The sequence below is a fragment of the Saccopteryx bilineata genome, chromosome 4 (genome assembly GCF_036850765.1).
Source record: "Saccopteryx bilineata isolate mSacBil1 chromosome 4, mSacBil1_pri_phased_curated, whole genome shotgun sequence".
Lineage (NCBI taxonomy): Eukaryota > Metazoa > Chordata > Mammalia > Chiroptera > Emballonuridae > Saccopteryx > Saccopteryx bilineata.
In genome coordinates, this window is record NC_089493.1 from 30,450,547 (window position 1) to 30,475,116 (window position 24,570).

The following is a 24,570-nucleotide window of genomic DNA, read 5'->3' on the forward strand; positions in this document are numbered from 1 at the left end:
CCTATGGTGGGCGTGCCGGGTAGATCCCGGTCGGGCGCATGCAGGAGTCTGTCTGACTGTCTCTCCCTGTTTCCAGCTTCAGAAAAATGCAAAAAAAAACCAAAAAAAAAACACTATGCTATTTATTTATAGCAAATAACACTAAACCGTGCCCCCTGCAAATGTGCTACTTATATAGAACAATTCTACTTGGAATAGGGTCCAGAGGGAGTATAGTTCTATTAGAGCTAAGGAAAGAAGAGAGTCCGAAAGTTTAAAACAATTCGCCATAAGCACAGGCACATAAAGTATAGCCAAACTTAACGAAAATTCACTTACACAAACCAATTACAATAAACTTTTTGAATCCTTTAACTTTATAAAAGAAAACAACAACAAAATCTTTAAACTAAGAAACCAGACAGGAGAATGAAAACACGTTAAAACCAAGTTTAAAGTCATATTTCGACATCGCTTAAAACTTGGTATCTCCTAGTAACAAATGAAACCACAACAGTAATGGCATACCGTGCAAACAGTAAGATTTCAGCACTCTAGGTGTACAACTAAGCTTTATGCATAGGTAGGAAAAGAAGGGGTAAAATCACAAATATTCAAGTGATTCAAAAACCAAGAACGACAAGACATACAAAATACTTTCAAGGACATGTATTTAGACAATGTGGTTTTTTAACATTTTTTTTTAATTACAAGAATTTTAACTTTTTAATAATTTCCTTGTGTTAAGAAAACTTCAAGAGGTTGAGGTACAATCAGAGTAAGTTTAAGAGAAAACTTCAGATAATTAACTCTTTATTTGGGACCTAGTAATACAATCATTCAATTGAGTTTAAACATTTACTGAGTGCCTCAGGGCAGTCAGTTCATCACAAAACACAGATACCCCAAGACATTTTAGACGGCTGTGATCCAATCTGTTCCTAAAGATCAAAAAGAAAACAAAATGCACAATACACATCTCCAACCTCAGGAACCACCCTCAATTGAGTTACGGAAAATTCTACGCATTCTATATTAAATCATTTTAGCACAACCATCATTGTCATATGAAGCAGTGTACTAAACAACAGACTATCAGTTTGTTTACTCTAAGTGAAAACAAGGAAAGCATTCAAGGCACTAAAATACTGTCAGGATGGCTGGTCGCATAAGAGAGCAAAATATGGTTAAGGTAGGTGGTGAGGGTTATCCACATTCTATCTCAAAACTGGAAAGTTATAAGCATTTGGGAATAAGATACATAAGCAATCACAGAACTTTTTTTTAATTTACCGATTTTAGAGAAAAAGAGGGAGAGACAGAGTGAGACACTGATTTGTTCTACCTATTCATGCATTCACTGATTGATTCTTGCATGTGCTCCGACCGGGGATCAAACCCAAAATCTTGGGACATTGGGACAATGCTCTAACCAACTGAGCTACCTGCCAGGGCCAGAACATTATTGATGAAACCCAATTTTAACCAAAGCACTTGATTAATAGTGAGAAGTCCCATGAAAACAGTTACTCGTTATGTGACTAAATATCAGAAGATAAATTATAAGACCTATTGCTGCCAAAACAAGATTAAAATCCGTATGCCACATTAGATGTTATAAAAATGTTTTCCTGTTGGCATTATATTAGAAATTCAGATATTATATTTTACTACTATCAAGTTTCACAATGGCACAATAAAAATATCTCTAAACTATTTCAAGATTTAATCATTTCCTTCTACATTAAGGACAGGATATGTTTGAGTGGCATAATAAACGGGCCTATATAAGAGAAACAGCAGCACTATGAAGCATTTGCTATGTGCCAGGGACTGTTCTAAGCAGATGACATTTAGTAATTCCTTAACTCCTCACCACAACCCTATGAGATAGAGATACTATGTATTATCAACACAATGACACATCAGGAAGCTGGGGTTTAAAGAAGGTAAGTAAGTAGCTTTCCCAGAGCCAGGATTACAGTTGAGCCCATATACCAACAGGTATGACTCCATGTCACTATCATAGATTAACTCCTATTTCAGAGTATTTTATTTTGGTACTTTAAACTGCATCCCCTAAATTCCATTACCTACATCATTCAGCTTAAATATAAAACAAAAAGAATCCCTGGAGGAGAACTCAACATCTTCCAATTTATCAGGATGAAACCTATTTACGGTTCATGTACAAGTACATGAATGGTAAGCAGTATCTTCCTAACAGTAGGTAAGGTAGAACAGATAAGCTAGAAAACTTTCTCCTAAATTGTGAGAAAGGACTCTTGACAACTAATGCAAAAATAAACACATTTTTACCAAGTATTTGAGAGGCTATGTAATTTTTAAATAATGAAAACCAAAACATCCCCTCCCACTACCTCCAATTTTCCAAAAAGTCCAAACAATAAAATGTGATTTAAAAAGACCACCTAAATCTAAGTTCTTAACACAGTTAAGCAGTTTAATTATGCCGTTATTTTTATTCTGAACACCGTAAGGCTCAAATAAAACAGCCCCTACTGTGCCTTCCTTCGGCAAAAATGTTGACAGCCCGTAGACTATTACATTTGGTCCATCAAAGTACATGGAAATGTTGAGTTCAGTATTTTGTTTCTTATTAACAAGCAATGGTTTATTTGTTCATTTTTAAAAATCATAACAGAATTAAAGAGAACAAAAGCTGGAATCTGGAAAAATGAGGGTTCATATTAGTCACAGATCTGCACTGAGAAGCAATTACAACCTTCCGCACAACTTTTCCTAAAACAAAACACCTTACTATCCCTGTGAAAAAGAAATGACATTTTAAATGCAAAGATATAAAAATTTGCTATAGCTCTTGAACATATTTTTTAGTGTTTATAATATTTCAATATTTAGAACAGCAATATATTTATTTCATAGCATGTTCACTCTTAAATTTTAATGGAAACTTTAAAAATTACACTGTATTTTAAAACTCAGTGGTTTCTTGCATATCATGAACATATCTGGTATGATCTGTGTGAGAAATCACTGAAAGCAAATCACACCTTTTATAAAAAAACAATGATATCCACATCAGAGACTCCAGGGATGGTTATAATCACTTCAGATATAATTAGTTCTCAATACTTAGGTTTGAAAGACTATTTTCTCCTTTAGTTACAAAAGATTATTTTTTTTTACATTCTCATTAGAAATTAACCCTTGTTAGACACTAGCCCAAAAGAAACAAGAGAATGTTTACCACAATATGGACTTTTAAAATACTCTGGGTGAAATTAGAATTAAGAAAAAAAGCATGTCCTTATATTTCAGAATGTTTGTACAAACAAAAAAATTCAGCATAATTTTTACTAAGAGACTAAATGCTACTAGGGCACAATAACATTTAGACTACAAGCTTTAAAACTAAAGCCACAGCTTGAATAAAGGAATGGGGTAGAAGATAAAAAGATTACAGTGCTGGCAACAGAAGATTTCGTTCTTCTCACTGCAGTCAAGGACCAGACTCCACAATAACCTGAACAGAATAAACACACTATTCTGGGCAGGAGGAAACAGCAAGAAACAACTCTGAAATAAACAAAATGGTCGAAGCATGCTGATAATACTAAATCAAAATCAACTACCAAATTTTGCACAATTTCCCATAAGTCTGAAATAAATAGCTATTACTTTACCCAAAAAATTATCACTGTTATCAGAGGGAATACCATATATCCATTAATGAACACTAATGACCAATGTAAACTACAAATATTAACTTAATAAACTTTAAGAAAAGTCACAGGGAAAAAAAATTTCAAGGACTAAAACTTGAATAAGAAAACATAAAATCAAAGACAGACATAAAAGAGCCACAAGTTTTCAAAGTACACAGAGCTAAAGTAGTATTTGGGGGAAATCTTACAGAACAGGTGAGTGATCTAATTCTAAAAGTTCGGTGGCACACAGTACATAAGAGATAACTAGAAACAGCTGGGGGCCCTAATGAACTTCTACATTTATTGTTGCTATTGCTATACACAGAAGGAAGAGGATTAATTTTTGTTATTCCTAATAAAGTATTAACAGGTGGTAACTGGCACAAAAAAGTGAATGCCACCAAGAAACAAGTTGATATATTCGAAGAATATAACTGAAAAATATATTTTCTGGGCTTTCATAACAAAACCTTTTCTAAGATAATCATCTCCCTCTTCCTGGAAGAAAGTCTATTTCAATAGCATACTGGAAGGGGAGATAATAACACAAAGCATATTTCAATAAGTACTACTTTTATCAATAGTAACCAACAATCACAGTGACTCTTGAGGAAATCTTTTCCCGTAATTTGCTTACCTTCACTGACTGCATCTTGCTCTTCACCTTCAGGAAATGCACCCTGGCTTGGCAAGCTATTCCTAGAGCGAGTGACTGTCTCTAACTGGGAAGCCCGTCCCAGTAAAGATAGCTCATCTAGCACCTCTCCCTCTTTGGCCTCGAGATCTGATTTTGAAGTGGTTAAGGGTTTTATACTTTCGGGTGCCATTAGCCTATTGGAGTCATTTAAACAGGCTACGGTGCCACTGTCCAGGCTCAGCACTCGGGCCCGAGTCTTGGCACTATTTGTGCTAGAAGTCCGACGTGTTGTCCGCTTTTTGCCAGTCCCTTCAGGACCCAAATGAGTTTTGTGTGCATGCTCAGAGTCAGGGCCCTTCTCCTTAGGGCCATGTTTGGTCTTCAGAGCAGTGTATCGGCCCTCAGGAGACTGACACAAATGAGAAGTGGTGCTAGAAGAGCTATCCGTGCTGAACTGGTGAGCAGACTGAACACTTGATGCTCTGCTCAGATCACTTTGGTCACTGGAGTCCTCATCGTGACAGAAGATAGCACTGTGTGGCTTGGTACCAGAAACACCTCGAAAGGAAACATAGTCCCTATGCCGACTTGAATCAAAACTGCTGGCCCGTTTTTTTCCTGTCCGTCTCCTGCCTGACTTATGGGCAGAGGCTGTCCGGTGGATTAGACTAGAGGATTTAGGTCGCACATCCCCTTCCTTTTGCTTTCCACTGACGTCTTTCCCAATTTTAGAATCCGCTGAAAGAGCGGGCTTATCACTCTGCTCCTCTTTGTTTTCAGCAGTTTTCCCAAGTGACCTGTCCCCCTGAGAAGCAAATTCATTTGCATGGGGATTTTTATTGGCTTCTTCAGATGCAGAGGTGCAGAGAACTCGCTGATCATGCATGTCGTCAGAGGTATTAGAATCCCTGGCCTCTTGAACCCCACTATTTGTACTCACATCCAAGGCAGTCTTTTCACTACTAGTCCTTTTGTCACTTGTACAGCTGCTCTTGTCCTCCGGGTCAGCAAAGCACTCTTTGTTCCTACCGCTTTTCTTTCCTATTTTAGGAGACACCTCATGCTCTGACAAGATGCTCTCTATGTGAGTTGAGCTGGTATGTTCACTTTTATAGCTGCTGACGGTACTGTTAGTGTCCCGGTCTGTTCCACTGCAGTAGCTCTCTGTGGACCCACTACTCCGCGTGCTCAGGCTCCGCAAGCTGTCCATACTTTTGTCTGCTTTCAAAGGCTTGCTCTTCCCACTTTTAGTAGGTGGCTGAGAATTACTATTTTTCAGCTCACCAACAAGCTGAAATTCCCCAGATAAATGAGAATTTTCCACCAAGGATTCTTTGGATCCAGAATGAGGTTTGGAAGATTCTAACTCACTAACTGGATCTAACCCACGTCTTTGCTGATACAGAGGGAAGTCATTCAGTGAAGTATCTGGAAAAGCCACAGCAGAGCTAGAGGTCCGTGGTACACCTCGTGGCCGGTGATCTTTCCTGTACGAGTGTGAATGTAAAGGGACAAGAGAAGCTACTTCTGTGTCACAGGCACTGGACAGAGACTGATCGACGTGGTGGTGGTGGCTGTGACTCGGCAGGCTCACTTTGTCGCTGCAGTCCCTTGGCAAATCCTGTCCACAAGAGGATAAGGAAGGCTGAATGGAGATGAAGGAATCATTGGAGACCAGACGGAAGAGCTTCCGATCAGTTGCCAAATCTGTTTCAAACACATATTTGGAAATGTTAACCCAAATTCACGATCTGCTTTTCTACTGTTTAACAATGGAAAGAATTCACAGCATACCGTAAATCAAGTATAAACAATTTCTCATATAATATACTACAGAACAGTTGGCTAGTCATTCCAAAAACCTGGTTTCTATTTCACAGCGGCAAAAATAAAAGAATTCTACTGGTGGAATGAACTAATAGCCTCAGAAAAGGCACTAAAGATTATCAACAATAAAATAAGACTCAAAAGGGTTATATGCAAAATGGACCTAGATTTTTATGTGAGTTGTCTCTAACTTACTAACTGGATAACCCTGGATTACATTTCTCAGCTGTAAAATGCAGGATCGATCTCACCAAGCAGTACATGGAATAACTGAGATATGACATACAAAGCTTAGCACAGTGCCTGACACAATTAATGGTAACTATCACTATTTCACATCACTAACACAATACAAAAATCTTCTTGTAAAATACTAACAAGTATTTTACAAATCAACAAAAACCTAGTTATAAGAGAAAAAAAAAAAAAATCAGTGCCCAAACAAGATATAATAATATTTCTTGATGTTCACAATGGTTGAAAAGATCAAAAAAATTATGAGGCAAAATACTGCATTTTCTTATTTCATCACTGATGGAACAATTACAAAATGCCTCATGAAACAAATGTATATCCCCTTATATCTGTCAGACTATTCCTTTAACCCTCCATTAAGGGCAGTGTTAATGACTATGTATGTAAATAAAAACAAACCCATCTACCCCTACCTACATTGTAATTTACCTTGAAATACAGCTTGACAGCCAAACTGTACAATAGCTGATTTTTAATACACTTTGACAGACAAGATGGTTGAATCTGCTATTAGTTAAATAAAAAGGAAAATTATTCTTATTTGTCATAACTGCATAGAAAAAAATACAATAGCTTCTGTAGTAAGTCAGATTCTTCCCAGTAGAATCTCAACAATAAAAGCACACATTATCCCCTAAGATTAAACATAAAGAGAATAAAGTAATAGAAATGTTTATTTACTTTTAATAAAATATCTAAATCTAGATAAGATCTAAATAATTAAAAATTTAAAGACAGTCTCTAGAATGTACCATAGAAATTGTGATTTACAAATGACCTATTAGGCTTTATCTTACGTTTTAAATAACTGTCACTATGTTTGGGGTCTCATATTCTCTAAATACCAAAATTTAGAAGTTAGCACTGTATTTACTTTCTTATAATATGAAATTATAAATAAAGTTATTTCTAAAAACTCTCCTATATCTCCAATAAGCAACTGCAGAATGGTGTGATAGTCACACTTCAAGGTTATGAATTTTACAGAACAAAAACTGAACAAGTAGCTGAAAATCACTAATTCTAATAGAAAACAAAATACATTTTTAAAACAACAATCAGAACCAACTTTCTTCTAAGACATCAATAAAGCAGAAATTTTAAGGTTTTCATTTTAACAAACAGTCAAACTTACTTTGGAACATGCACTTTCTGCAACATAGTGGAACAGATATACCATAAAACGTTTAACTTTAGGTGGTTTTAGGAAACTTTTTAGTAGATATGCTTTCTTAGACATTTTTCTTACTGGTAGTAAAATAGTCAGATAGACTCAAATCAATACAGAAAGATACCATTTTCATACAATTAAACTTTTTCCCCATGATTGCTTCTGGCAATGCTTAGAAAAAGAAAGACATTCTCACATACTGCTCACAGTGGTACAGAATGGCGTAACCTTCTGTAAAGCAATCAGGTGATATGGCCAAAAGCCTTCCAAAGGTATATTCAACCATAATCAGTAATCTATTTCTAGAAATTGCTGCTAGCTGATAAAAATCTAATATGTATATAAAATTTTAGCAAAAAAATTATTCATCTCAGATTCTTATAAAACTTCTTAAAACACAAAAAGTATAAGCATTTCCAACAGAAAGGTTGAATAAATTATGGTATCTATTAACACCATGCAGGCACTAAAAATGTTTTCAAAAATTATGCAGTAATATAAGAAAAATGCCCTGGCCAGATAGCTTAGTTAGTTAGACTAAGCATCGTCCTAAAGCACAGAGGTTGCCAGTTCAATCCCCAGTCGGGCACAAAGAGGAACAGATCAATGTTCCTGTCTCTGAATCTCTCTCTACCTTCCTCTCTCTTTAAAATCAATTTTTAAAAAACATTAAAAAAAGAAAGAGATAAAGGAAAAAAATACATTAAGTGAAAAAGATGGCCCTATAGAAAAATCTGTAAGATTTAAAAAAAATAACAAGGGTATGTGTGCATGTCTGCAGGAATGTTAAAATAATATGCCATATTTAGCTAGAAAAAGGAATAAACTCCTAATTATTCTACAACATGCTAAGTAAAAGAAGCAGACACAAAAGGCCAAATAGTAAACAATTCCATTTATACAAAGTGTTCAGAATAGGCAGATGCGTAGACAGAAAATAGATTAGTAGTTGCCAGGGGCTGGCTAAAGAAACAAACAGGGACTACAATGGGCCTGGGTTTCTTTTTGGATGAAAACATTCTGGAATTGGATAATGGTGATGGGTGAAGAACCTGTGAATATACTAAAAACCACTAAATTTACATCTAGAAGGGTGTAAAATCTAGAAGGATTATTAGAAGGGTGAATTTTAAGGTATGTGAATTATATTATAATAAAATAAGAAAAAAGTAAGACACCAGCCTGACAAGTAGCACAGTGGATAGAGCATCAACCCAGAATACTGAGGTCCCAGGTTCAAAACCCTGAAGTTGCTGGCTTGAACGGGTTCATCAGCTTGAGCATGCAATCATTACCCTGAGTGCAGGGTTGCCAGCTTGAGCATGGAATCACAGACATGACCCATGGTCGCTGGCTTGAGCCCAAGGCTTGAGCAAGGGGTCACAGACTCAGCTTGAGTCCCCCGGTCAAGGGACATATGAGACAGCAATCAATGAACAACTAAAGTGAAGCAATTACGCATTGATTCTTCTCACTCTCTCCTCTCTTTCTCTCAAAATCAATAAAAAATTAGTGATACACCATAAAAAATTTTTTTAAACATATCCTCAAGATTTTATTGCCACATAATAAAATAAAATATGAAGCTTAGAACTGGATCACTTGGCCCATTCACTTCTTATCCTCTCCCAGTTCAAAATGCTTACATCTCTTAATGGCCAGCATTCTCTTGGACCTGCAGTTGGGCTCCACACATTCAAGCCTCAGCACAGTCTTCTTTGTAGTTTTAGCCTTTTTGCGGAAAATGAGCTTAGTCTGCCCACCACAGACACTCTGCTTCCTGTCATAATGCCACTTTCCCTGTGCATACAGAGAATCCTTGCCCTTCTTGTGTTGTGTGTTACTTTGTGGGTTGATGCTTGCCACACTTCTTACAGAAAATCCGGCAGGTTTTAGGAACGTTCACCATGTTTGCGAGCGCTATCAACATGAAAAGCCACCATAAAAACATTAACAATAGTTGTCTCAGTGGCAGAAGTGTGAATTATTTCCTTATATGTAACTATGTTTTCTAAAATTAGTATATATTACTTTTATAAACAAAAATCACCCTTTTCTTCCTCTATTCTGGATCATCCCCATCAACTCTAAAAAACAAGCTGTTATTTCCCCTACATATTCTAAAACCCAAATCTCCCCTTTACCTTCACTTCCCTGTCACTTTGTATTTCCAATCCCCTTTACATAAATTCACCAAAAGAGTAGTCTAGCCTGACCTGTGGTGGCGCAGTGGATAAAGCGTCGACCTGGATGCTGAGGTCGCCGGTTCAAAACCCTGGCCTTGCCTGGTCAAGGCACATACGGGAGTTGATGCTTCCTGCTCCTCCCCCCTTCTCTCTCTCTCTCTCCTTTCTAAAAAAAAAAAAAAAAAGAGTAGTCTATATTCACTGTTTTCAATTCTTCTCCTCTAATTCTCTCTAACACATATTCTAATCCCACTCCATTAAGATGCTATCAAAGTGACCAACAACCTCTACACTTAAATCCAATGGTGAAGTCTCAGTCTCCTGTCCTTTGATCTATCAACAATATTTGACAAAGCTGATCATGATCACTTTTCTTGAAACACTGGACACAGCACTCCTGGTTTACCTTCTGCTCCCCGGTTGTTATCTCAGTCTCCTGGACCTATTAAGCTAGAGTGGTTCAGAGCTCACTCGTTGGAACTTTTCATATTTCTATTTGTATTCTCTCTTTTCTATAGAGGACTCATTTTTCTGGTTCCATGCTAGTTACAAATACTTGTAACTAGTGCCCTCATCTTCTACCCAGCCCCGTATTCATATGAGGACGGGCTAAAGTTCTAACCTTGAGTCAGGAAGACATGAATGAGGCCGGAGAGGGGAATTGTAGGTAATCTCTTCTTAGCAGTGAGAAAGAAAAGTACACATCTCCATGTGCTCAGTTTTCTTCCAATTTTCCTGAATCATGCTGATAAAACAAGTGCCAGCTAATCAACTAACCAACTAAAGGTCAATGTCCTGTAAATCCAAACCACCCAGAGAAACAAAAGAGCCCTAACTGATATTTAAGCCAGAATGAACAATTGCCACTAGGTGGTGCCAAACCACAACCAAGCCTGACATTTGGTTAGGGAAGCCCAGCCAGGCCACCTAAACTCCAAGCTGGCTAACCATGCAGGCTTGCCTGTTAGTTTATGAACTTCAGGATAACACAACCCTACAGCTGACATGACTAAAATTTTTGGTACTTATACACTGAGAACTCCTAATATTAAAACCCATAGAAATTCTTGTCTGTTTATTCACAAATTTGTTTCCAGTACTTAGAATGGCACTTGGCATATGAGTACTAGATACCATATTTCCCCATGTATAAAACGTTCCCATGTGTAAGATGCACCTTAATTTTGGGCCATGAAATTTGAAAAAAAAAAAAAAAAAAAGTGTTCCATAAAATTATTGACCTCATTTTATTTATCATAAAATTCATACAATTCTTCATCACTGTCAAAACTCCCATTAGCTTGTCCTCATCTGTGTCTGATGACAAATCACTGTCTTCATATATTGCCTCGACCACAGTTCCATCTATGGCATTTGAAATGCCACATGAAAGTAGTATAGTGTAGCATTAAAAGCATAATTCAAAACTAGAATTCAATTATAGGACTGCCATTTTGTAGCTGTGTGACTCTGGATAAGTTTCTTATAACCTCTCTAAGCCATGATATATTCCTCTGTAAAGTGGAAATAATAACAGTGTTAACATTAAATGCATACAGTAAATATTAACCAGTGCTCACTTTGGCAGCACATGTACTAACACTGGAAAGATGAACTGAGTGATGAGTATAAAAGCTAAAAAGAAGACCTAAACAAGAGTTCAACAAACTAAGGCCCACAGGAGCCACATACTCACTCATGTTATTTGTGGCTTCTTTCATCCTACAATACAGAGTCGAGTTGTTGCAAGAGAGATCATACGGCCTACAAAGCTTTCTGATTGTTTATAGAAAAAGTTTAGTGATCCCTCACCTAGATAATTGTATGCACTCATGAATGTTAGACACCATTAGATATCTAATATGTATCTGCAAGGGTTTGTGTGTATATAATTCCTAACATACCACACTACAAAATTCTTACTTGTGCTTGGTACTTTCCAGATTAAAAATAAAAAGATATATGACCCCTAAATGTAATAGGCCCTCTAAAATCAAAACCTAATTTTTGAGACATTCTGGTAACTATTATAAACAGGAATACTATAATTCTCAAACCAATAAATCCACCTTTACTCTTTATGAGAAATTAATTTTCATATCATACAGTATGTTTAAGAGGATTTGTGACCCAGCAATCCCTCTACCAAGTGTCTCCCCAAAAAACTCAAAAACATTGGTATGGAAAACACATGCACCCCATGTTTATCGCAGCATTATTCACAGTGGTCAAGACACAGAAACCACCAAAGTGTCCCTCGATAAAGGATTGGATAAAGAAGATGGAATATATATACAATGGAATACACTCAGCCATAAGATAAGATGACATATTGTCCTTTATAACAGTGGTCCCCAAACCCCGGGCCGCGGACTGTGAGCCATTTGGTACCGGTCTGTGAGCCACTTGGTACCGGTCCACAGAGAAAGAATAAATAACTTACATTATTTCCTTTTTATTTATATTTAAGTCTGAACGATGTTTTATTTTTTTTAAATGACCAGATTCCCTCTGTTATATCTGTCTAAGACTTACTCTTGACGCTTGTCTCAGTCACGTGATACATTTATCCGTCCCACCCTAAAGGCCGGTCTGTGAAAATATTTTCTGACATTAAACCGGTCCATGGCCCAAAAAAGGTTGGGGACCACTGCTTTATAACAACATGGATGGACCTTGAGAACATTATACTAAGTGAAATAAGTAAATCATAAAAAGCTAAGACTATATGATTTCACACATAGGTAGGATATAAAAATGAGACTTGTGGACATAGATAAAAGTGAAGTGGTTACCAGCGGGAGAGGGTTCTAGGAGAAAGAAGTAAAGAGGGACAAATACAAGGTGACAGAAAATGATCTGACCTTGGTTGACGGGTATCCAACATAATCAACAGTTCAAACGCTATAGAGATATTTATTTACCTGAAAACTATGTACTCTTATTGATCAATGTCATCCCATTAAATTTAATATTCTAAAAATAAACTTTTTTTTGTCATCCCATTAAATATTCTAAATAAAATTTTTTTAAAAAATAAGAAAAAGAGTGTTTGGAGGGTGGGTAGGCTGGCAGAGATAGCCCACAAAAATAAACAAACAATGATGGGGTACGACAATCCTAAAAAAACCAGGATTATAAGGTAAACTTAAAATTCCAAGTACCAGAAACAAACTACATTTGTAAGAACTGGATCAATATTAATGAAAAAAATGCCGTAAGTTAGTGATCTATTTATAACTTCATAAATAAGTTTCATTAGTAAGAACAAGAAATTTGCCTGACCTGTGGTGGCGCAGTGGGTAAAGCGTCAACCTAGAAATGCTGAGGTTGCCGGTTCGAAACCCTGGGCTTGCCTGGTCAAGGCACATATGGGAGTTGATGCTTCCTGCTCCTCCCCCCTTCTCTCTCTCTGTCTCCTCTCTCTCTCTCTCTCTCTTTTTCTCTGTCTCTCCCTCTCCTCTCTAAAATGAATTAAAAAAAAAAAAAAGAACAAGAAATTTATCAGTCTGCCTGCCTACCAAATATCACCCATGGACTAATAATCACAGTAGGCTGGGAATAGGGAGAATATTGTCTGTCTCACTAATTTAATTATAACCTGAGAGCATCTCCACTTGAAAATCAGGGTGACATACCCATCCTTTCGTGTTTGAAAATTTAAAACAAACATGTAAATGTGGCAGTTCTTTCACACACAAAAAAGTAACTCCCAAAAAATCCAAAATAGTCATTTATAATCGAACTGAGTAAGGAGAGAAAAAATCACTTGAAGCCAAAACTTCTATTAAAAACCTGCTACAGCCTGACCAGGTGATAGTGCAGTGGCTAGAGCATCAGATTGGGACACAGAGGAACCAGGTTCAAAACCCCGAGGCTGCTGGCTCGAGCATGCAGGATCATCTGGCTTGAGCGCAGGCTCACCAGCTTGAGAGCCGGGTTGCTGGCTTGAGCGTTGGACCACAGACCCAACCCCTGGTCACTGGCTTGAACCCAAAGTTCACTGGCTTGAGCAAGGGATCGCTCGCTCTGCTACAGCCCTCACCCCGTCAAGGCACATATGAGAAAGCAATCAATGAATAATGAAGGTACCTCAACAAAAGACTGATCTCTCTCCCTTCCTGTCTTTCCCTATCTGTCTCTCTGTCTCTGTCACACACAAAAAAACCTGCTACAGGAAGCAGGCACCATGTTGGAGGCAAATATACAGTTTTTCAAATACTCCAACAGCAAGTCATTTCTCCATTAAAACATACTGTTGGACAAGACATGAAGCAGTTGGCATTTAGAGGTCATACCGAATGGAAAATAACAGTTTTACTTACTAGGCTATCACTACGTTAGGCAACATGCTCTGACCAACTGAAGCAATGGCATTCTTATCTCCCATCTCATACCCACTCTGGGTCACACTCACAAAAATTCTCTCCTTACGTTTAGTTGGAAGAATATGTATAGCTGAATTCCAGAAGCTAAAAGCAGTTATGGCCCTGTATTACTGTTATCTTAGTAAATAATTTTATTTTAATGTTTAAATTAAATTATAAACTTTTGCCAAAATGTGGACAGCATATTCTACAAACTCACCCTGGTCACCACAATATATAATGTCACTGTGAGGTATGATGTTCTTACCTTGTTCTTCACTTCCTTCCTTACAAAGACTAGAACTCTGGCCCAGACTTAAACTGATATCGTCAGAAGTCTTAGCAGTGTCTGTATCTCCTACGAAGTTAAGAGAAACATGTGAAGGCACTGTAGTAAAAGTAACGACTACAGTGTGGCATAACAAGGAAGGACATCAGGAGTACAGCAGATATCTACTGTACCAGCTTGCTATACAGTATTAGTATACTACAGTTAATAAAGGTAGACTAGCAGGCCACATAATTATTCTAATAACACTCTAAATCAAAGAATATGCAAAGCTGCATTTTGCTAGCTAATAAAACTCTTTAAAAAGGAAGTATTTTTAAAAAATGAAAATTATGTAATAATAACTTGAAATAACATAAATTTATTTCCGAGGTAAAAAAACTTATTTACTAAGGTAAAAAAAACTATAGGTTAAAAATAATATAAATTTATATGAAATAAATGTGTATAATAAAAGGCATATATCAAATGTGTAGAAAAACATTTTCCCCCTTTTTAGGGTCTCATTTGCACCCAATTTCAAGTTTCACATTACTCAATTTAAAGGTTTCATGTTACTCAGTTTTCCACAAACTTCACTAAAGCTCATGAAGTTTCTTATAGATCAAAATTTACAAGTTATACAATGTAATGCAAATGGTCAAATACTTTTGTGAAATCTAGATAATGGAAAGGGGACACAGTTTAAATCTAGTAACCTTAAATATAAGCTACATAATTTTATGTAAGAAATAATATTTTTCATTACATGTGAATACAAAATGCTGTTATCTTTATTACAACCAAAAAGGAAACAGAAAGTCAGAAACAACTTTCAAGTTAGATATCGTCTACCTTTGATAGTTGCTGCTGTTCCAAGACGAGAAGAACCAGATCCAATCTGAAAACATGAAACAAGTAAAATTAATTAAAATGCTAGCTCTATGTCATTATCAATATACACTAACAAAATAATCAAACAAAATCATATTACTAAAACATGTTATTGGTCACTTTTAACAACATTAAGAAAGCAGGCATTTTACATGAGAGTCACACACCTGTTGCTGCAGCACATATTCTGTATACATTACAGCTGTGCCAGGATGCTGAATCCCTGAACAGCTGCAAGCTCAGGATTCATGGAGCCCTCAGGGCAGGCTGCCTCCAACTTTAAGCAATCTATGTCATACAATTATTCTCATTTTTTTTTATATTACATAATACGCTCATGTTATAAACAAAAGCAAAATTAGGTGTTGAGTCTATCTGAAATAAATTCAGACTTGTCAGGGCCCTGCACGGTTGGCTCAATGGTAAAGCATCTGCCCGAGTGTAAATGTTCAATTCCTGATCAGGGCACACAAGACAAGTGCCCATCTGCTTCTCCACCCCTCCCCTCTCCATTCTGTCTCTCTCTCTTCTCCTCCCACAGCCATAGCTCAGTTGGAGCAAGTTGGCCCCAGTCACTGAGGATGGCTCCATGGCCTCACCTCAGGTGCTAAAATAGCTCGGTTGCCAAGCAACTGAACAATGGCCCTAGATGGGTACAGCATCACCCCATAGGGGACTTGCCAGGTAGATCCCAGTCAGGGCGCATGCAGGAGTCTGTCTCTCTGCCACCCTGCTTCTCACTTAAGAAAAAAAATTTAGACTTGTCAGGATGTATAAAGGAAAAATAATGTATTATATATGGAGGACAAAACAATATATGCCACAAAGAGCAACTTAAATCTTCAACCATCAAATTGTTAACAAATCAGTATGTACTTTCCTCAGGTGCAGACAACAAGTACATACTTTGTAAACTGCTATACTGTAATATAAAAAATTGAAAACTAAGGCATCCATGAAAAATAAATTTTTAGCATAAACTATATAAACAGAAAACCAAAATCTACAGAACTTTTAGTGCTGAGTCCCGGGTTCAAGTCCTGGCCAGGGCACACAGGAGAAGCACCCATTTGCTTCTCCACCCCTCCCCCTCTCTTTCCTCTCTGTCTCTCTCTTCCCTTCCCGCAGCCGAGGCTCCATTGGAGCAAAGATAGCCGGGGCAGGGCGCTGAGGATGGCTCTGTGGCCTCTGCCTCAGGCGCTAGACTGGCTCTGGATGCAGCAGAGCGACACCCCAGAGGGGCAGAACGTCGCCCCCTGGTGGGCATGCCGGGTGGATCCCGGTTGGGCGCATGTGGGAGTCTGTCTGACTGCCTCCCCGTTTCCAACTTCGGAAAAATGGAAAAAAAAAAAAAAAGATAATACTTCCCTAAAACTTCACAACCACCATTTATTATACTACTACAAAAACTATAGAAACAACTACCACAAATACCATGAACACCTTAAGGAAGCAAAATAAAAACATGACAGTTATTAATCAACAAGTCTTAGTAACTTTCTATAGTATAATCTGTTTCCAAAGGAGTCAAGAAGAAAACACTGAAGCAGGCCCTGGCCGGTTGGCTCAGTGGTAGAGTGTCAACCTGGAGTGCAGGAGTCCCGGGTTCGATTCCCGGCCAGGGCACACAGGAGAAGCGCCCATCTGCTTCTCCACCCCTCCCCCACCCCTTCCTCTCTGTCTCTCTCTTCCCCTCCCGCAGCCAAGGCTCCATTGGAGCAAAAGATGGCCCGGGTGCTGGGGATGGCTCCTTGGCCTCTGCCCCAGGCGCTAGAGAGGCTCTGGTCTCAACAGAGCGACGCCCTGGATGGGCAGAGCATCGCCCCCTGGTGGGCATGCCAGGTGGATCCTGGTCGGGCGCATGTGGTAGTCTGTCTGACTGCCTCCGTTTCCAGTTTCAGAAAAATACAAAAAAAAAAAAAAAAAGAAAGAAAACACTGAAGCAAATTGAACATTTTAGAATAAAATTAAAAACATTCAAATATTTTGTATTCTACAAAATCTTTCATTAATTCCAATGAACAAAAGTATACAGCAAGAAATTTGCTCAAAATATAGGTTAATATAGACTCTTTTCTTCCTAAGTGAGAAATGGGGAGGCAGAGAGACAGACTCCTGCATGTGACCCGACCAGGATCCACCCAGCAAGCACACTAGGGGGCAAAGCTCTGGCCATCTGAGGCAGTTGCTTTTAGCTCCTGAGGTGAGGCCATGGAGCCATCTTCAGAGCTTGGGGCCAACTTGCTCCAACTGAGCCATGGCTGCAGGAAGGGGAGAGAGAGAGTGAGAGAGAAAGAGAGATGGGGGGTGAAGAAGCAGATGGGTGCTTCTCCTGTGTCCCCTGACTGGGAATTGAACCCAAGACTTCCACATGCCAGGCCAACACTCTACCACTGAGCCAACCAGCCAAGGCCAATATTGACTTTTAAGGGGCATGAGGGACTTCTTTGATTTGATGGCAACTAAATTGGTATATATTTATGTATATACAGGGGTGGGCAAAAGTAGGATTATACTTATTCATATAGAAAATAATACAATAATTAACAAATAATAGAAGAATAAACTATTCTGCATACTTACAATTGTAAACCTACTTTTGCCCACCCCTGTATATATGTATGTGTGTAAAAACCCACTGAGCTATATATACACTTAAGATATGCATACTATGCTATATAAAAATTATATGGCAGTGAAAAGGTAAAACTAAGCATACACAAACATGTTAAAACTACTAATAAATTCTTTTCTTTTAAAATTTTTTTTTATAATTTATTGATTTTATTTTTTGAGAGTGAGAAAGAGAGACAGAAGGGAGAAAGAAGGAGGGAGAAGAGAAAATGAGAAGCATCAACTCATAGTTACGTCACTTGATTTGTTCACAGACTGCTTCTTGTACGTGATTTGATGGAGGGTAGGAAGGCACTCCAGCCAAGCGAGTGACCCCTTGTTCAAGCCAGCAACCTCTGGGTTCAAGCCAGCAACCTTAGAATCACGTCACTGATCCTGCCCTCAAGCTGGCGACCCCATGATCAAAGTGTCGAGCTCATGCTCAAGCCAGTGACCTCAGAGTTTCAAACCAGGAACCTCAGCATTCCTGGTCTATACACTGCACCACCACCAGTAAGGCAAAACTACTAATAAATTCTTGACATAGTCAATAAAAAATGAGCTCTGCAATATTTTTTAATTTCATTAATCTGTACATTAAGCAAAAAATGTACTGAATGTGAAAACTCAGTTAAAAATAAAAATATTGCCCTGGCCAGTTGGTCCAGTGGTAGAGCGTTGGACCAGCATGTGGATATTCTAAGTTCAATTCCCGGTCAGGGCACACAGGAAAAGCACCCATCTGCTTCTCTACCCCTCACCCTCTTGCTTCTCTCTCTTTCTTCATCTCCTGTAGCCATGGCTCAATTGGAGCAAGTTGGCCCGGGTGCTGAGGATGGCTCCATAGGCTCTGCCTCAGGCACTAAGAAGAGCTCAGCTGCTGAGAAACAGAGCAACGTCCCACGTGGGCAGAGCATCGCTCCCTAATGGGCTTGCTGGGTGAATCCAGGTCCGGGCACATGTGGGAGTTGTCTCTGCCTCCCTTCCTCACTGAAATATACATATATTCATATAGGGGGGTGTGTGTGTATGTGTGTGTATAAATGAAAGATATTAATTTAAAAATCAAATAATTATTAATCAGCTAGATAAACCCAAACACCAAATGACTATTACAGACAGTAGAATTCCTGAGACCACTATCAGGAGGAGGAAAAAAAAAATAGCAAAATAAAATCACACAGTTTTTGCCTTGGCCAGGTAGCTCAGTTTGTTGGAGTGTCGTCTTGATGCAATGGGGTTGCAGGTTTGATCCCAGTCAGGGCACACACAAGAATCAACAGTAAATGCATATATAAGTGGAACAACAAATGAATGTTTCTCTCTTTCCTTCTCTCCCATCCTCTCTCTCTAAAATGAGAAAATAATTTTTAAAAAATCACACAGGTTTCTACCTGGTTGCTTGGATCCAGGCCAGCATAAGAATTTCTTGAACTGCAGCCAACTGGAGGTGTAGCCTCTCGAATGAACTCAGACATCTCAATCCCTCCGCCGGGATCGCTGTGAGAAAAGAAAGAAAAAGAAAGAAAAGTAACTGCCATTATTCTGCCTCCAATCGTTTTATTTTTTATTACTTTTTACTATAAAACTAAAAGATTCTGATTTTTAATATAGAAAATGGCAATAAAGGATCATTCTTTATAAGTCTAATAATTTGAACTATTTTATAACCATGTCAACTACTTGAAAAGTTTTTTTTAAGATTTTATTTATCCATTTTAGAAAACAGAGAGAGAGAGAGAGAGAGAGAGAGAGAAAGAGAGAGAGAGAAGGGGAGAGAAGCAGGAAGCATCAACTCTCATGTGCCTTAACCAGGAAAGCCCGGTGACCTCAGCATTCCAGGTCGACGCTTTATCCACTGAGCCACCACAGGTTAGGCAAAAATATTTTTTTAAAACTCTCCCCCCTGGCCGGTTGGCTCAATGGTAAAGCGTCGGCCTGGCGTGCGGAAGTCCCAGGTTCGATTCCCAGCCAGGGCACACAGGAGAAGCGCCCATCTGCTTCTCCACCCCTCCCCCTCTCCTTCCTCTCTGTCTCTTTCTTCCCCTCCCGCAGCCAAGGCTCCACTGGAGCAAAAGATGGCCCGGGTGCTGGGGATGGCTCCTTGGCCTCTGCCCCAGGCGCTAGAGTGGCTCTGGTCGCGACAGAATGACGCCCTGGATGGGCAGAGCATCGCCCCCTGGTGGGCGTGCCGGGTGGATCCTGGTCGGGCGCATGCGGGAGTCTGTCTGACTGCCTCCCCGTTTCCAGCTTCAAAAAAAAAAAAAAAAAAAAAAAAAAACAAAAAACTCTCCCAAACTATGTATACTCAATCCAACATTAGAAACTGACCTTAATTATAACATACTAAATATAGCATATATATTATATGCCATATAACCACACCAGCAAGGAAATGATTTGCCTTTCGTTCTTAAGAACAAAGAGAAATCGACCACTGTAAACACAGAAAGTAACCAGATCTTCCACTGCCACTCTCAGGAGCAGTCTGACTGAGCTGCAGGACAGGATGAACATGCAAAAAACCAGTCATCCTGGTTAAGTTATTTGTATCTATATTTTTTTAAGTTAATAGTCCTTAACTGGGATACAAACTTGTTTCACAGAACTGAAAACCTAAGGTTTTAGATTTGTGTGCAGGAACTAGAAGGCCTAAGTCAGGGGTCCCCAAACTTTTTACACAGGGGGCCAGTTCACTGTCCCTCAGACCGTTGGAGGGCCGGACTACAAAAAAAACTATGAACAAATCCCTATGCATACTGCACATATCTTATTTTAAAGTAAAAAAACAAAACGGGAAGAAATACAATATTTAAAGTAACAAACAAGTAAATTTAAATCAACAAACTGACCAGTATTTCAGTGGGAACTACGCTCCTCCACTGACCACCTATGAAAGAGGTGCCCCTTCCAGAAGTGCGGCGGGGGCCAGATAAATGGCCTCAGGGGGCCGCATGTGGCCCGCGGGCCATAGTTTGGGGACCCCTGGCCTAAGTTAAATAAATGATGCTCACTATATTGTTACAACAGGTATTAGAAAAAGAGAGAAAATTACTACATTCTAAAAACTGAGGAAGTCCCAAATAGTACTTAAAAATAAAGAGACCCCCCCAAAAAGAAAAAAAAAGATCATTCCAAATTTAAAAAGATTTATAAAGTTCCTCATGAACACAACTTTAAGGATAACTCAAGCCTAAAAAGTTATTATAATACTATTTTTTGCCCAAAGTTTTTTATTACTCTACTTGGTATACACAGAGTAAGTACTCAATAAATTTTTAGCTATTATTATCAAGAATAAAAGTTCTAGTATATATGCTAGCCATTATAGTGGATAAGAACCATCTTGCCCTCTAACACTTAATTCACCCTCCTCATTCAAAAAACAAACAAAAAAAGCAACCCAAAGTTCTTCTGGTGAACCACCCCATCCCAAACTCTCAGATGGTTCTGCATGAGGCTGACCCCATTCTCACGTTGAGAAGTTGAGTTCTACTAGCTGAAGCCAATGAACATGACCTATTCTCTTGGTCATATAGCTTAGTTCTAAGAATAAGCACATGACCCAGCTCAGGCTAGCAATGAAAACTCCGGCTCAAGCAGTACTACTAATTTCATTCATTCATGCAACAAATTGTACCAAGCAAACAGATAGACTCTGAAAATAAAAAAATATATTTTCTTATTCATTTCTTTTCCTCAAAAAAGACTGTGAAAAGTCACAAGTGGGAAGGTAGAGAAAAGGAGATGTCAAAAACAAAGATCCTATTTCATGGTGAAATTTAAAAATGCTTGCTTTAAGATTAGAAAAAGACAAGGATGTCAAGGATGTCCACTATTTCCATTTAACCATGTGCTAGAAGTCACAGCCAATGAAAAAGTTAAACAATAAGTATAAGGACTGGCCCTGGCCAGTTTGCTCAGTGGTAGAGCATCGGCCCAGTGTGTGGATGTCCTGGGTCAATTCCTGGTTAGGGCACAAAGGAGAAGCGACTATCTGCTTCTCCACCCCTTTCTCTTCCCCTTCTTTCTCTCTCTCTTCCCCTCCTATAGCCATGGCTTGATTGGTTTGAGCATATTGGCCCTGGGCACTGAGAATGGTTCTGTGGAGCCTCCACCTCAGGCACTAAAAATAACTCAGTTGTGAGCATGACCTCAGATGGGCAGGGCATCGACCCTGACAGGGGTTGCCAGTTGGATCCCGGTTGGGATGCGTCCGGGAGTCTATCTCCCCTCCTCTCACTTGGAAAAGAAGAAAAAAAGAAACAAGAAAAACAAAGAAGTAGGTGATGCCAAGAGAATGCAAGAGAATGTGCCTGAGCCTTAGCAGGATACTTGGGCTGGGACAGAAAGAAAGTTTCCAGAAGGAAGTGACATTTACACAGATTTGAACCTAACTGAGTTAACTGTGCAAAGATCTTGGGAAGGAACAGCTAATTATCAAAGGTGAGAATATAAAAGTGAAAAATATTTATAATAGATAACTAAAAAATACAATTATCAATGTCAAATAAAATATTACAGTTTGCTTAAGAGAGATATATATATTTTATTTATATGTATAATATATAAATACTAGGATTTATAAGCCATGCTTTTTTGTTTTTGTAATTGATTGATTTTAGCAAGAGAGGAAGAGAGGAGGGAAGGGAGGAAGGAAGAGAGGAAGGGAGGAAGAGAGAGGGAGGGAGGAAGAGAGAAGGAGAGAGAAAGAGAGAGAGAGGAACATTGATCTGTTCCTGTATGTGCCCTGACTGGGGAACAAACCAGCGACCTCCACACTTCAGGGCAATGCTCTAATCAACTGAGCTATCTGGCCAGGACTTTATTTCTTTAGACCATTTCTCACTGGTTTTTGCCTTTGGTGTTAATAATTATTACACATTTATAACTATTATGGTTCCAACATGCTATTTAGCAGTAACGGCAAGAATATTGATTTAATCCTCCAGATATGCCAGGAAACTTTGCTGATCTACTGTGACAATCTGTACTTGTCATTGTATCTATCGTGTAAAATCTACCACTGTTTTAAAACCACAAAAACAGAACAGGCACAACATAATAATCACATCATTTTACACATGCATCACGTGCACATGGGTTTCCTTACCTAGGTCCATTGCTGTCTTTTCTCCTTGTTGAACAGTTGCCTTGCTCTGCTTTGGCTCGATGATCTGTGAACTCATTTGCATTCCTGTCTACAACTTCTCCAGCATCAAGTGCTCTGTGGAGTCGATAGTTGACCATCTTCAGAACAATAAAAATAGCAGCTATCACAGGACAATAAACTGCTACTATAATCATGGAAGAAGGAAGGGCCTTGAAGACAAAAAAAAATAAAGACATGCATTTTTAATTTCTTAAATTTCATCCAATTAAGAGAAATCTGTAACTAAAATAATAAACACACATAGTTATGCACAAAACAATTATGTACTAGCACTAAGTTGCAAAAGTTTAGCAGAGCAAAGCCCAAAGCAGTAGCCACTAGATACTCACTATTGAGCACCTGAAATGTGGTTAGTCTGATCTGAGTTGTGTACTGAAAATAAAACAACAAAGGATTTTGAAAACTCACTATTAAAAAAATATATAAAATGCCTCAGTAATTTTTTATTGATTACATGTTGAAATAACATTTATAGTACTATGTTAAATAAAATATTAAAATTAATTTTGTTTACTTTTAGTTATTTTTTTAATGTGACTACCAGAAAAACTTTAATAATGTATGTGCTTCATATTACATTTCCAATGGAAAGTACTAGCAATAAAGTCCCTGCCAAAAAGCTTATAATATACAATTGGAAAGTTAGGGTATCACATTACATAATACATGCATAAGACAGGGCTATGATCCCAATCTGTTTAGGTGCTGTGAGTTTGGTTGTTTTTTTTTTTTAAGATATAAACACTCTTTGTGTTCTAGAAAACTGCAAGTTAAAATTGTCATGAGAATCCTTAGAACTGTGACTATAAAACCAGACTAAGACATGGGAGACACGCAAAATCCATGTATGTTTTATTTTAAAACACACTAAGCCCTGCCAGTTGGCTCAGCAGTATAGTGTCATCCCGGTGTGTGGATGTCCAGGGTTTGATTCACGGCCAGGGCACACAGAAGAAGTGCTCATCTGCTTCTCCACCCTTCCCCATCCCTCCTTCCTCTCTATCCTCTCTCTTTCTCTCTCTCTCTTCCCCTCCTGCAGCCAAGGCTCCATTGGAGTAGGGTTGGCCCAGGCGCTGAGGATGGCTCCATGGCCTCTGTCTCAAGTGCTAGAATGACTCCGGTTGCAGTGGAGCAACGCCCCAGATGGGCAGAGCATTGCCCCCTGGTGGGCATGCCGGGTGGATCCCAGTCAGGCGTATATGGGAGTCTGTCTCTCTGCCTCCCAGCTTCTCACTTCAGAAAAATAATAAATAAAATACACTAAAACACTTAGAAAGTGCAGACTGCTGAATAAATAATACAGAACAGAATCAAATAATAAATAGAACTGAAATAGGTCAGAAGCACCCTGGGCACAATGACCACACACTTGAGTCCAGGATGGCAAGCTTAAATGCCGCCTGACTTAGAAGGCCCGGCCCAGGGTCACTGGTGGAAGAGACTATGAAACTAGGCTTAACTTATGTCCACATTCATAAGGAAAAAAAAATCACTCTGGATGTCTATTG

General features: G+C 38.6%; 1 protein-coding gene and 1 pseudogene across 5 annotated transcripts in view; both read right to left on the bottom strand.

The window, feature by feature from the left end:
- PCNX1 (pecanex 1) overlaps positions 1-24,570 on the bottom strand; it is a 168,107-nt gene that overhangs the window by 94,105 nt on the left and 49,432 nt on the right. For all 5 annotated transcript variants that reach the window (XM_066274510.1, XM_066274509.1, XM_066274506.1 and 2 more), the window contains exons 2-6: positions 23,003-23,211; positions 19,284-19,389; positions 15,238-15,283; positions 14,383-14,472; positions 4,309-6,015 (exon numbers count right to left, since the gene is read on the bottom strand). In XM_066274510.1, coding sequence (XP_066130607.1) covers positions 4,309-6,015; positions 14,383-14,472; positions 15,238-15,283; positions 19,284-19,389; positions 23,003-23,211 — 2,158 coding nt within the window. The remainder of the gene's footprint in view (positions 1-4,308; positions 6,016-14,382; positions 14,473-15,237; positions 15,284-19,283; positions 19,390-23,002; positions 23,212-24,570) is intronic.
- LOC136334391 (large ribosomal subunit protein eL42-like) lies at positions 9,149-9,476 on the bottom strand (annotated as a pseudogene).